Source organism: Alligator sinensis, unplaced genomic scaffold (genome assembly GCF_000455745.1).
Source record: "Alligator sinensis unplaced genomic scaffold, ASM45574v1 scaffold915_1, whole genome shotgun sequence".
NCBI lineage: Eukaryota > Metazoa > Chordata > Crocodylia > Alligatoridae > Alligator > Alligator sinensis.
In genome coordinates, this window is record NW_005842597.1 from 124,438 (window position 1) to 139,241 (window position 14,804).

Here is a 14,804-nt window from a genome sequence, read left to right on the forward strand (position 1 = left end):
CCCCCCTCCTCGAGCCCCCCTTCCCCCGCCCTCTACTTACCAGCACAGAGTCCTGGTCTAGCTCCCTGCTGCAGCGAGGCATATATGTGTGTGTGTGTACGTGTGTAGGTGTACACACACATATCTATCTATCTATCTATCTATCTATCTATCTGTGTGTATATGTATAGGTATATATATAGATTCTATATATATATAATTATATACATATATGTGTATAATTATATGTATATATGTGTGTATACATGTATGTATACACACACACACATATACATATTGACACAGCTTTATATATGTGTGTGTGTGTGTAGGTCCTGGGTATGACCATAAATTGCTACATACTACTACTACTACTACTACGTATGTATGTATTATGTATGTATGTTTTTGCTTGGTTAACATTTTAGACGTGCTCTCATTAAATATGTCCTCTGCAGGCCATATTTGTTTCTAAATGGCTGTGCTCAATGTAGCCGGTGACAGTTTGATTGGAATTTCTCAGTGAATTACTGGAAGCAAATGTGTACAATAAGAAGAAATTAAGTTTCATAAATTAAGGAATTACACAATGATGACTATAACAGCTACACTAGAAACTGATGCTCCTACTTTAAGCATTCATAATGCTACAAAAATGAAAAATAAGGAGAGCACATGATACCAAACCAATTTCACCAAGAAAGGAAAATATTTTCCACATAAACAAACTTCAAAGGATGCTGGGTCAAATACTACAGCTTTTACCCACAGAGAACTACCTTTGACTTAAATGCCTACTGATTTAAAATGGGAGTTTGCCTGAGTAAAGACTAAAGGATTTACTCTGATATAACTATATCAGCTCTCTATCACCCTAGAAACATAATACAAAGAATTGCTCAGCTATTGTCACAACAGAATTGTGGAAGATTGTTAGAACTGTGTTACCTTGCCTGGGACAAATCCATGTCTCGAGTCATCAGCATACGCAAGCCATCTTCATTAAAGAAGAGGTTGTTTCCACCAGACAGGATACCGCACTTCCTTGATGGTTTTCCACCACTCACCAGCAAGAACCTATCAGATTCTAGCTGACCTGAGTACATAACACACGTATATATTTAGGATTTATCCTGAGGCACTCTTACTATAACAATTTCCTCCAAAAATAAGCTAAATAAACGTAACTCAAAGAAGACTGATGGCTTTCCTACATTTTTATTTAGATTACATAAAAACATCCAACACTACTGGGAAACAGGTGAGTGTCATGTACCAAATGGCAGGTAACAGTTGGCTAAGTTTGAAATGAAGAGTGACAAATATGATGGAAGGAATTTGGTTTGTAAATACTATTTTAACTAAAACTTGTATTTTGTGTTCTAAATGAAGAAACTTGCATTTTGTCTTTTGTTGGGTGAGGAGAAAGAATCCTGAGGCATGTGGCATGAGACTCCTACTCCTACTTATTATGATCAGGGTCCATCAGTCTGCAGGCCTACCTGACGGCAAGCCTCATTCAACCCATGTTGTCAAGGGATTGGTATTTAAGGGAGAATGGGAGGCAATACCACAATGGAGGGAAATGAAAGAAGTATGTAATGGAGGGCTACATGATAGTAATAGTGTTGTTTAGTGCGTCTCATTTCAGGGGCTGGTGCTTCTCAATTGGAGTTTTTGTGCCTTTCCTTAAATTACTGGAAAGTTGAAAGATACGGTCTGGTTTTCTAAGGCTTCTGCTGAGGAATTTTACAGTACTTATATCATTAACTCAGAATCCCTGTGCAGTAATAGACTACCCTGCTACGAAGTCCTCTGGTCATCTCATTTTAATTTATTCTATATCTGAGTGTATGAACTAATATTATTACCAGCAGACAACATTAATTTTAATGATGTATTCACAGTTTTCAGTGAATTCACTTAGATTTCCCTTGCCAGCAATTCTGTGTATCCATTACTGTGAAAAAATGAATTGCTTTTCTAGCTGTAGAGTTTCAGAAAACTGAATTCCAGTGGAGAATGTGTGTTTCTGTAGCCATAGATTAGAAAATAGCAGGAAGTGCCATAAAAAAGTGCTGTCAGAAACATCCAGTTGTCATAAATATTGGTTAAGGGCCAAATCCTGACCACTTTACTCGCTTTACTCATAACTTCTGATGAAGTATGTTGTTGCATATGAAAGTACATGCTTCTGTGTATCAGTTAGTTTATAATGTGTCACCCAGCTCTACTTTCTGTCTTACTCAACTGAAGAGTCCTATTGATATAAACTAGACAGACTTAGGAAGGGGAGAAAGATTTGACCTTAGGATTTTTGATCTCTTTAATTGGGTGTTCCCAGAAGGAGGGTAAAGAGAAATAGCTGTGATGAGTTCATACAGTCAAAGAGATACCTTCAAAATCATCCTTGAGAAAGTCCAAATTCTTGGTGCTTATTTTACAGGTGGGACCAGAATAGCCTGGATCACAGATACATTTAGTTCCATTGACACAGCTGCCATGACCATTACACATCTCCTCACACTGTGGGCCAACGTAGACATTATCAATAGCCCAAGTTACTGGTTGTGACCCAGCAGGATAAAATCCCTGGTACCATCTGAATCTTGCTGATCTGAAAAAGATATATAGTACATCCAAGACAAACATAAATCAATTGCATAAGAAAGTACAATGGGTTTCTTGTTAAACTAACTCACTGAATATATTTGCTAAAAGTGGCCAGACATGTCCATTAGCTTCAATATTCAGTATGCCACTATACTCATATTCAGTGCAAACTTATTTACAGGAAACCAAGGAATCTGATCCACTAGTTACCATCCTTAAAAATAATTAAAGGAGGACTTGAACTAGGATTTCAAATTTGAGCATCCTCCACTCCACCAGTTTCAGAGAGTATGTTATTGGACTTGGGTGGCTTTACTTTTGTTTTAATTAAACATCTAAGAACCAGATTTGCTCCACCTGCTCATGTTCAGTGACATCTTATTTCACAATTAGTCACAATAAGCCAGCTGTAGAAGAAGGGTGACACAATATCACCTTAAATTACGAGGAATGAAAACATAATAGGAGATGTCAACAGATATTCAACCTGTTTTCATATAGCTCATTCTTAAAAGCAATTGATGTTACAAGTTGTTCCGTTAAATTGTAAACTCCTTGGAGTGTTGACTTTCCATTTTAATTTGTATTATCAGTGCTAAACATATCCATGCTGCATATAAGGAATAACAGGATATGAGAAGGAAGGAGAACAAATTAAATAGAAATGTGGTTTTGAGAGAATAACAGTAGTGTTGTTGTAATGTTGTACCCCTAACTGTCCAGAGAATACGTGAAATTGGGATTTGTTTAGTACGATCATTTACTGAAGCAACTATACAGCTGGGAGAGATGTTAGACAAGTTTATGTTTACAAAACACTTTCCAGTTCATGCTTTCCCACAGGTATGGTGAAATAAGGGTATTATGCATGGGGAAACTGAGCTAGGGGAACCCCAGAAGCTTGCAATGAGTTTCCCTGGCCAGGTGCTGTGTATAAACTTTGTACACTTGGTACTCTCTTGCTCTCTGGAGGTAATAGGGACTACAGGCCAAGTTTAAGAAGCTTGCTGCCATTGTGTCAGAAAGCTTGCTGCATTTTGTGTCAGAAAACTTACCTAACATCTCTCCGAACTACATAGTTAGTCCAATAAGATATTACCAAAACACATATAGTTTCTTGAGAGAATAATTCAAAGCCATCCCTCTGACCCTACTTTTATTTGCTGGATATTTATTAATATTTGATCTTCTTTGATCAATCAGTTGTGACCATAAAGCCATAGTAACATTAGAGCTGGAAAGAACTATTTAATACCTCTTCCTGCACTAAGTCAAGTATTTCTATGACCTGAAATGCAAGAATACTTTTGATGAATTACTGCATGCCTCTTTGTCCTAGAGATCTATAGTGAGAGAGGACTTAAGGAGATCTGAGCCATTTTACTTTGTCTTTCCAATGCAAGGTACTGCTGTAACAATCACTGATATAAGTTAATCTCACACATCTTAGTAAGCATCCAAATAAAATCAGACACATAGATAAATGGAAATATCTACAGTTGTACCACAGTAGCTAAGTTATGATCCCAAGTACAATCAGTCTTCATGCTTCAAGATGTAAAATGTGAGATGTAGCCAGATCAAAATCCTTCACCTTCAGAAAGAGTACAGTAATGTACATTTAGGTGTATTATTGAGACTTATACATTTCTGTGAACTATCCAAGTGTTAGAGGCTGTTTAAGAAAAGATATGAGACTAGATTGGTTTTCATGAATTGATATGTTTCTTGGAGAAAATGCTGGATAGAAAATTAACTAAAAATAAAAATAAGAAGTCCTTGGCAGAATTAGAAGTCACTTACCCACATAGGTGCAGTTTTCCAAAGTGAATTACCTCTCTTCGCCAGCCCTGAGTTGTACCAGCATAGTACGTGCTACTTGGATGATGCTCAGTGGAGCATAGCGAGCTGAGATGGCTGCTACTACTGTAGCAGAGTGGCAGAAGCATGTGCCAGGTTGCCCCCAAGTCTCGTGAGAATTCGAGCTTCACTGGGTCAGCAGATGAGCTGTCTGTGGTGCATCCAATATTGATCTAGAGTAAAAGAAATACAATAAAAAAGATATTACACAGTGCCATAGTCCTTCCTTCTGCATTTCATACAGTATAGAGTTTTGCTTGTCCATGGGAGCTCAGGTAGGCAGCCTAGTGGGTTTCTTGCTTTTTTCTTTAAGGGTATCTTTAAGAGTACTGTGGTTCAACATCTTTGCTGTGCCCCTTAGGTTAATGCAGGGCTCTCAGAGATATAACCCATGGGTTGGATCCAGCCTGCCAAGCCCCAACATTCAGCCTGTGGTGGTGACCGTCATCTGAGTTGCCCTAAACGCCGTGCACTGGGCCAGTCCTGTGTGCCTGATCGAGAACCCATGCTGCAGGTGGCAACCAGGAACCCTCATGCAGAGTGGATCCTGGAATGGTTGGAGCAGGTGCTGTGTGTGGCGCAGTCCTGGACTGGTGTGTGTGGGGGGTGCCATCTGCAGTGTGGATCCCAGACCAGACCAGACTGCATGTAGTGGGGGTCCTGGAGCAGGTACCACATACTGGATCTAGCATGTGGGGGGCAGGGAGGAGAAAGGGAGGCTGGGAGTTTGATCTGGCCTGTAGACCAGATCTGCACCATCAACTGGCCTGCAGGGCCAGATGAGTTTGACACCCCTGTGCTAACGTATGATCCTGGAACTCAAATTAGAGGACTGAAATAATAAATGGCTGTTACACGTAGGGCACAAAACAGAGGGGAGGTCCTTTTATCACTGCCCTCCTATCCAGCTATCGAAGGGCATATCAACATCTGGATCATCATAGTCAAATCAAGCGTTGCTATTACTAAGAAATTAATTGGATGCATAAAGATTTCGGCAAGAGCAAAACTTGTTTCTAATTAAGCAAAAACAAAAGAGATCTGCTGCCCCTAACAGCATGTCCAAAGCAACTGCAACAGCTCTGGTACTACTTTTTTTGGAGAATGTACTAGACCAGTGGTTTTCAATCAGGTGCTGCAGTACTCAGGGGGTGCCTTGGGATTCTTTCAAGGTTACTGTGGGGTACCATGTCATGTTAGTACTGGTAGGTATACAAACATGATTCACAAGATAAACCCAGAGATTTCATATAGGAATCCATAGTGTTAAAAACATTCCTGTTGTGGGACTTCTGAGTTCTTTGCAACAGAAGAATTGTTCTATTTTTCTTGTAGTAAAAAATGAGTGAAAAATAAGAGCTGGCATTTTTCAAGGGATACCTTTAGTATAAAAAGGTTGAGAACCACTGAACTAAACACAGTGACAGAGAGAATAGGCATTTAAAATGCACAAAATATGCAAACATTCATTGTCAGTTAAATTATCCTTAAGCACATTGTGGTTTTCTATGCTGGAATGCTCCAAAAACAGAAGGACTTACACCACAGGAATTGCTCTGAAAGGAGTGTACCATATCATTTCAATCTTTTATTCATAGTTGGTATTCATTACCTGTTTTTCATATTTATCCTATCCAGGCCTAAGAGGCAGCACTGAAAACAGTATTATAATTAGGATAAGAATTGCTTTTTAGGCCAAACTAGAAACATAGCTCAGGTCTGCTAAAAAACTCACTAATTGTTGTGGGATCCCAAACACAAAGAATAGTAGAAATCTTATATGCTCAGTTGTTATACTAATATGCTTAAAAATTCTAAGTTGTAGTTTTCTAAAGCTACTAAAACTTGTTAAGACAAGGCCATAACGATAAATGATCTGATCTCTCTCTACCTGTATGAAAGTGTTCTTTCAGTCCAAACCATTTATGTTAAGGTGACAGGTATAAAGACATAGTTTTAACTATTCTGAATGGAATCAGAATTGTTATTCAATCAGGCTAGGGACAGAGGTTACACCTAAACCAGTTTAAGTGATCAGAAACTGGTTTAAACCTGTAACAGAACAGAAGTTCAGTGCATATAAACCAGTTTCAAAATGGGCAAAACTAGTTTAAGATCAACCTGGTTGAATGTAATATCAGACATAACTGATTTGGGTCAAACCAGTTTACAGAACTTCTGTCAGAGACTCCTTCCTGGTTCAAGTTAAATCAGTCCCCCAGCATCCCAGGATGCTTTGCAGCCCTGGGCTGTGCTGTGGTGTCTCCTCGAGCAGAGCAGGGTTGGCCCCACCCTTTTGCTTCCTAGTTGGAGCACTGAGGGCTGGCTGACAAGGGGGTGGGGGTGGGAAACCCAGCTAGGGATGCAGCCTGGTCTGCCTGGGGGGGGCTGAGCAGCCCCTACCAGACTTTTCCCTGCTGGAGTGGAGGGGGCAGGGGTGTGGCACAGCAGGCTCAGGCAGAGGGGGATAAACCCCCCTGCCTCTTCTCTCCCAGAGGCATGGGACCCTAGCTAGGGTATGCCTGACTTTTTCTCCCTGTTCATGGCTCAGCACAGCCTGGGACCCTCAGAGTCCTGCTCCTAGGCAGGGGGTGATCTTGCTGTACCTTCCAAGCTGCTGGGGTGGCGGTTTCATTTGGGGCAGCCCAGGCGCAATAGGCCAGATTGGGGGGAGGAAGGGGAGTGAAACTGGCCCCAAGCCCAGGTGGGGACATGCACAGATTGCAGCAGCGGCAGCTCCATCCTGGATGTGAGCCCTGTTGGGCACAAGGACACAGGCAGGGGGGTGGGGGGAGGTGCGGGGAAGGAGCTGGAGTGTGTGTCCACACAAGCTTAGGGCAGAACTGAGCCAGGCTGAGCATGCAGCTTGGGGAGCAGCTCCTACCTGGCAGCTGGCCCTTTCTACTTGCTGGAGAGCAGCACCCAGGCTGGCCCCGGCCCTGGCCCACACAGTGGCGTGCATAGTGTGGTCTCAACCTACCAGCACCTGGAGCTGGGCAAGAGTGCCAAGAAGCTAGGCAGTACAATTCTGGAGGCCAAGCTAGGCCAGGCACAGGGCTTCTTCACAGGCTCCAAGGTGGATGGGTGCAAGGGCTCCCCGGGCAGTGAGGAGGAGCCGGATGCACCCATCACCACTGCTGCACAGTACTTGCTGGATGGCCTCAGCCCTAAGCACTACTACCTGCTGTGCCCTGGGCTGCCAGGCACTGAGTTGGGTGCATCCTGCTCACTCTTCAACTACCTGGTGGCATAGCAGCAGTGCAGCACAGCTTTGTGTACCAGGTGTGGGGCACACCCCTACAACTTCCCCACCACTGCCACTGCTGTCAGGGGGGGCCCACCTGATAGCAATAGTAGGTACTGCCCATGCTGCCTGCACCGCTGAACTGTGGTCGGCCACTGGATGGGCAGACAGTGGTGGTGGCAGGGAAGCTGTAGGGGTAGCATCCTGTGTCAGGCACCTGGTACATGGGGCTGTGCTGTGCCGCTGCTGGGTAGGTGAAGAGTGAGAGCGCTCCCAGTTCGGTGGTCCGGCGGACAGCGAATGTTAGCACTTAGGGCTGAGGTCATCCAGCAAATGCCATGTGGTGGTAGTGGGTGTGGCAATCTCCTTCTTGTTGCCTGGGGAGCCCTTGCACTCATCTACCTTGGGGCCTGTGAAGGAGCCCAGTGCCTGGCCTGGCTTGGCCTCCAGCATCACACTGCCCAGCTTTTTGGTGCCCTTGTTGTCCAGGCGCTAGACAACAAGCTCCCCCCGGGAGCTGCTGGGGCATGCCTGTGCCATGCAGGCTGCTGTGGGGGCCAGAGCTGGCCCAGGTGCCACTCTCCAGCAGTTAGAAGGGGCCACTGGGCAGGAGCTGCATGATCAGCTTGGCTTGGCTTTGCCCTGGGCTAGCGTGGATACATACTCCAGCCCCTTCCCCACCCCTCCCAACCTGGGTCCCTCTGCTCGGTGGGCCTCACATCCAGGATGAGCGCCCTCTGTGCATGTCCCCACCTGGACTTGAGGCCAGTTTCGCTCCCCTCCCTCCCCCTGATCTGGCCTTTGCTCTAAGGCTGCCCCAAGTGAAACCCCCATCTCAGAGGCTGGGAGGGTGCAGCAGGATTGCCCCCTGGCTGGGTGGGAGGTTCTGGGGGTCCTGGGCTATGCTGAGCTGTGAGCAGGGGGCACAAGCTGGGCAGACCCCTGCTGGGGTTCTGTGCCTGTGGGAGAGGGGAGGCAGGGGGGTTTAAGTCCCCTCCCTCCCTGCCTTCACCTGAGACACTGCCTGGGTCAGCCACTGCTGGCCATGTCCCCCCACTGCTCGGGGAGCAGCCTGGCAAGGGCTGCTTCCCCCTTTCCTGTCCAGGCACAGCCTGGCTGGAGTCCCTGCAGACCAGGTTGAGGGTTTAAACCAATCATACTCAGCCTGCTGGGGCCTGGCCATGACCCCTCCCCCTCCAGCTCAGCTTTCCTTCAGCTTTTGGGCCATTGGCAAAGGGAAGGGAGGACTCATTCTGAGCCACTGTGGGCATGTGGCTGCATTTCTGAAATCAAAAGTGAATGTGTATTAACTTGCTTGTTGGTTCAATCTATGCAGCTTAGATTAACCTGCAAAGATTGAATCAATTCAGGCTTGGGCTTTTCAAATATCTGTACTTAGCCTTATAGGATGTCATACAAAATAAAATATTTCACATAGCACAAGCAGGAGGGGGCAACAGGGGAGGTCTTCTCATTCTTCCTGAGAAAGTAGGGCAATCAGCTGGTTACCTCAGATGTCTGCACCTGAATGCACAGCTCCTGGGAAACAAGCAGGAGGAATTAGAAGTCCTTGTACAATCACAGAACTATGATGTGTTTGGAATAACAGAGACTTGGGATAGCTCACATGACTGGAGCACTGTCATACATGGCTATAAAGTGTTCAGGAAGAACAAGCAGGGGAGAAGAGTACAAGGAGTTAAGCTTTATGTCAAACAGTCATATGATTGCTCAGAGCTCCAGTATGAAACTGGAGATAGGCCTGTTGAAAGTCTCTGGGTTAAGGTCAGAGGGGAGAGCGACAATGGTGATGTTGTGGTGGGTGTCTGCTATAGGTCACCAGGCTACCAGGAGGATGAGGTGGATGAGCCTTTCTTCAGACAGCTAGCTAAAGTTTCCTGCTCACAGGCCCTGGCTATCATGAGGGACTTCAGTCACCATTGGGAGGGCAATACAGCAGTGAAGTTTTGGAGAGTGTTGGGGACAACTTCCTGATACAAGTGTTGGAGAGACCTGCTAGAGCCTGTGCTTTTCTTAACCTGCTGCTCACAAACAGGGAAGAACGGGTGGGGAGCACAGAAGTGGATGGCAACTTCGGCAGCAGTGAGCACAAGATGATCGAGTTCAGGCTCCTAACAAAAGAAAGAAAGGAGAGTAGCAGAGTATGGACCCTGGGCTTCAGAAAAGCAGTCTTTGACTCCTGCAGGAACTGATGGGCAGGATCCCCGGGAGGCCAGTTTGAGGTGGAAAGGAGTCCAAGAGAGCTGGTTGTCTTTTAAAAAAATCTTACTGAGGGCACAGGCATGAACCATCACAATGCACAAGAAGACTAGCCAGAATGGTAAAAAAACCAGCTTGGCTTAGCAGGGAACTTTTAAGTGAGCAAAAAAAAGGAAGCTTACAAGAAGCGGAAACATGGACAAATGACTAGGAAGGAGCATAACAGTCTTGCATGGGCATGCAGGAATGAAGGAAGGCCAAAACGCAATTGGAGTTGCAGCTAGCAAGGGATATGAAGGGTAACAAGAAGGGTTTCTACAAGTATGTCAGGAAGAAGAGGATAATGGTCCCCTACCGAATGGGGGAGGCAACCTATTGACAGATGATGTAGAAAAGGCTGAAGTACTGAGTGCTTTTTTCACCCAGTCTTCACAGGCGAGGTCAGCATGGATTCACAGCCTAATCATAGGCAAGTGATTAGAAGGAGTCAGCATGGATTCACCAAGGACAAGTCATGCCTCACCAACCTGATTGCCTTCTATGATGAGATAACTGGCTCTGTGGGTGCAGAGAGAGCAGTGGACGTGATATACCTTGACTTTAGCAATGCTTTTGATACTGTCTCCCACAACATTCTTGCAAGCAAGCTAAGGAAGTACAGGCTGGATGAAAGGACTTTAAAATGAACAGAAAACTGGATGGATCGTCAAGCTCAAAGGATAGTAAATCAATGGCTTGATGTCTACTTGGCAGCTGATATCAAGTGGAGTGCCTCATGGGGTCATTCCTTGGACTGGTTTTGTTCAATATCTTCATCAACGACTTGGATGATTGGATGTAGTGCACTCACAGCAAGTTTGCAGATGACATCAAGCTGGGTGGGGAGTAGTAGATATGCTGGAGGGTAGAGCTAGGATTCAGACAGAAATTAGACAAATTGGAGGACTGGACTAAAAGAAATCTCATGAGGTTCAATAAGGACTAGTGCAAAGTCCTGCACTTAGGACAGAACGATCCAATGCACCAGGTACAGCAACTGGTACAGCACCAGGTACAGCAGCTCTGCAGAAAAGGACCTGGGGGTTGCAGTGGACAATAAAGCTGAATATGAGCCAACTTCCCTTGTTGTGAAGAAGGCTAATGGCATACTAGGCTATATTAGTTGGAGTGTCACCAGCAGATTGAGGGAAGTAATTACTCAGCCCTAGTCTGCCCTAGTGAGGCCACATCTGGAGTACTGTGTCCAGTTTTGGGCCCCCCACTACAGGAAGGAAGTAGACAAAATGGAGAAGGTCCAGCAGAGGGCAATGAAAATAGTTGGGGGACTGAGGCACATGACTTCTGAAGAGAGGCTGACGAAATTGGGCTTATTTAGTCTGGAGAAGAGAAGAATGAGAGGGGATTTAATAACAGCTTTTAACTACCTTAAGGTGGGGGTACCAGGGAGGATGGAGCTAGACTATTTTCAGTGGTGGAAGACGACAGAACAAGGGGCAAAGGTCTGAAGTTGCAGCAAAGGAAGTTTAGTTGGATATTAAGAAAAACGTAGTCACTAGGAGGGTAGTAAAGTGCTGGAACAGGTTACCCAGAGTGGTTGTGTAATCTCCATCCTTGGAGGTTTTTAAGAACCAGCTAGACAAGGCCTTGGCTGGGATACTGTAGTTGGGGATGGTCCTGTTTTGAGCAGAGGTTTGGACTAGACCTCCTCAGGTCCCTGCCAATCCTAATTATCTATGATTCTATATGGAATAATAAAGCATAGATGAAAATCACTTCATTTATACTAATGTCCTCAAAACCCTTAGCTGAAAGCATTTAACTTTTTGTACAATGCTGGTACCAAATGCAAAAAAACCCGCATATAGGTCTTATGAGGTTAACACTCTGCAGACTTACAGTATCTTAATGTGAACTCAAAGATTTTTTCTACAGCCTTTTCATCTATTTTTTAAAACAGGAAACAGTTTATGTTCAATATTTTATGAAACAGTTGCATGACAGATTGCAATGTGCATGAGTACACAGCCAAATCTAATTTTCTTGGACTACTTTAACTATCGTTTTAGCAACAGTTTACAAGCTTATATCATTTGTTGCATAAAGATGGTATGTCCTATGACCTAATTAAATGCTAAACACATACAAAATGTATATAAATATATATATCTTTAAAGTATCTTTTTTCAATAGATTCCACAAATGAACTCCCATGCCTTAGGGTTATTCCCATGAGTTGTCCCACTGACTGTATGATAGTAAATATTATGCTTTCTAGAACTGTTTGTAGGACTGGCTCCTTATATGCTCCTAGTTTTCAACCAAGTTTGTATACCTTACTAGGACTTTCAAAGTTACTACTCTCTAATCAGGAATTGGCAATGTTTTTCTGGTAGTGGACCAAAATGACTAGCTCAGGTATGAGGAGGACCAGTGTTAGGACCTGGCCACAACTGCCACTTCTTCCTACTACCTAGCTGCAGGGCAACATGGGAGAAGGTTCCTGCAGCCCATGGCTGAAAGCTAACAAAGTCCTGCTTGGCTCTGAACCAGATTCAATGGCTCTTCAGGACAGATATGGCCCACAGGCCATATGTTACCCACCCCTGTTCTAAATAATACAATTTCAATTTGTTTTTAGACAATGTTTATTTAGGGAGATATTACTGCTTGCCCTGTTGTACTGCTTGGGGAAGTAATAGGCGATTACTGGCTCCTTCTCTTGCCTTAATGGACAAGATGGACAAAAAGCAGCTTCTGCTATTCTCTCTCCCCTCCATACAGATTTGGGAGGGGCAGGGATGGGTGGAACTTTGGTTCCAGTAGTACAAATAAGCCAGGATAAAGGAAAAAATGAATTGCTACTGGTATATGTCTGCCAGGTCTGCTCATGGAGGCAGTGCAACATCACACTGTGTCACAGCAGGTTGTAAAATGATAGTCTTTATTATATTCTGATATTCTATTTTCTTGTCTTCAGAGTTTATTTGGCAGTTGAAATTCTTCAAGTTTGAGGACAAGAATATGGATGCAATTTGTTATCAACATGTATGTAGACCAGGGGTCAGCAATGTTTTTGGGCAGAGTGCCAAAAACACACACAACCTCAACTTGTAAGATGCTGGTGTGCCAGGGTGGACGATGGTGGGGGGAGTGGGGGACTGTGAGGGACCCAATCCTTGTTGTGGCAGCAAAGCCCCAGCCCCTTCCCCACCGTCTGCCCTGAGGTGCTCATGCCAAGCAAAATGAATTCACGTGCCACACTCTGGCACCCATGCCAGGGGTTGCCTACCCCTGATGTAGACACAGTAAAGAGATTTGCAAAAGAGCAGAAAAACCATAGTTTACAATTATGAAAAATGATACAGAATCTCTGGCAAAGAAAGAAAACACCAAAAAAGAGAAACAGAAAGAATAAAACTCTCTAAGCAGGAAGACAAGATGGTTACTTTGTGATGGGTGAGTACCTCGAATTGGATGATAGTATTCTCGTCCACACTCAGATCCCTTGTTGTAATGGAATGTTCTCCAACTTCATTTGAAACAAATACCATAGCAGAATCTTCCTCCTTAGTAGAAAAAAAGTATATTTAATGTCAATTTATTTCCAGGTTATTGATTAAAGGTGGATTCATTAACACTTACGGTGCTCCCTTTGAAGTATATGGGCAATAAAGCCCAATATTCCCACCAGGATAGAAAAACCAGTTATCTTCTTTAGGGCCAAAATCAAATGTATCCAGAAGGATAAAAGGACTCTTTAGGTTGTTCCCATCAATAATGAAGTCATCGATAATCCAGATTTCTTCTTTCTTGCCTAAGAAAAAAGGGAGAATAATTTTCCTGGATTAACTGGCAGAAGGGAGAGCAAGAACAAATACCTGTGGGTGCTTACAGAGGTTATCAATCATGCTGTAACTTTAAGCACTTTACACAAAGCACTTAAAGTTACAACATCATCGAAAGTAAAGAGATGTTCGGTGTTTGATGCTGAGGGCTTGGAGCCTCTGTGCACTGGCTGAGGCCAGGAGGCAGGGGATGCTGTAGCCTGCTCTGGAAGCCCGGCAACTAGACTAGCTGGTGTCTTCAGGCTCACTCCCCCCGCCTGCCCAGGAGATACTAGGAGACAGTTGGGCTGCCAGGGATTTGCTCGTGTTGTGGGGCTCTCTTGGGGGAGTGGATCCCCTGAGAAGTGCCATTGGGCACCAAGGACCCTCCCCCTGAGGGTGGGGGTGCCAGCCAGGGTCCCTGAACCCCGGCTCGCTGCACTCTTCCCCTCCCTCCCTGGCTGCGTAGGGAGGAGACTCTCTGCTTCCTCCATGTGGCAGATCAGGGGAATGATACGTAACCCTCATAGGGAACTGTATACAAGTTCCCTAAGGTGCCACTTCTGTTTGTGCCCTGTGAGCCAGAGTCTGAAAGACTCAATCCACTGGTGAGTGTCACAACCCAAAGTTGTGAGTTTTTGTTTGTGTGCGCTTCGGCACTAAATTATGTTCCCGCTAAATTGCAGTTTCTTTGCACGGTGGAGTTCTCTGCTACAGAGGAGAACTCCGGTGCAACGGAGAGTTTTCCCACCAAATTTGTAGCTTTCTTTGCATGGTGCATTTCTTTACATCTCAGAAATGCACAGTGCAAAGGAGTTCCCACCATTTGTATTTTAATTCGAGCCCCATTATTGGCTTGTGTTAAATTATGCACACGTGGCGGCTAGCAATTGGCTTGCTAGCCGTATAAAGAGCTTGGCTGGTTTCCGCCCAAGTTGGAGAGAAAGCAATTGGAGTCCGAGAGGGAGAGCGTGAAGATCTCTAAGCGCTGCGGATCCTTACGAACCCAACGCATTTCTTAAGAAGGCAACAGAGGTCTAAACAGCCTCTGGCCTCTCCCTGTC

The 14,804-nt window shown here is 44.7% G+C and overlaps 1 protein-coding gene across 1 annotated transcript in view; it reads right to left on the reverse strand.

The window, feature by feature from the left end:
• The window catches only part of RELN (reelin), a 479,029-nt gene that overhangs the window by 64,563 nt on the left and 399,662 nt on the right, over positions 1-14,804 (reverse strand). Inside the window, exons 39-43 of the mRNA XM_025214714.1 lie at positions 13,559-13,730; positions 13,381-13,483; positions 4,396-4,625; positions 2,376-2,596; positions 928-1,075 (exon numbers count right to left, since the gene is read on the reverse strand). Coding sequence (XP_025070499.1) covers positions 928-1,075; positions 2,376-2,596; positions 4,396-4,625; positions 13,381-13,483; positions 13,559-13,730 — 874 coding nt within the window. The remainder of the gene's footprint in view (positions 1-927; positions 1,076-2,375; positions 2,597-4,395; positions 4,626-13,380; positions 13,484-13,558; positions 13,731-14,804) is intronic.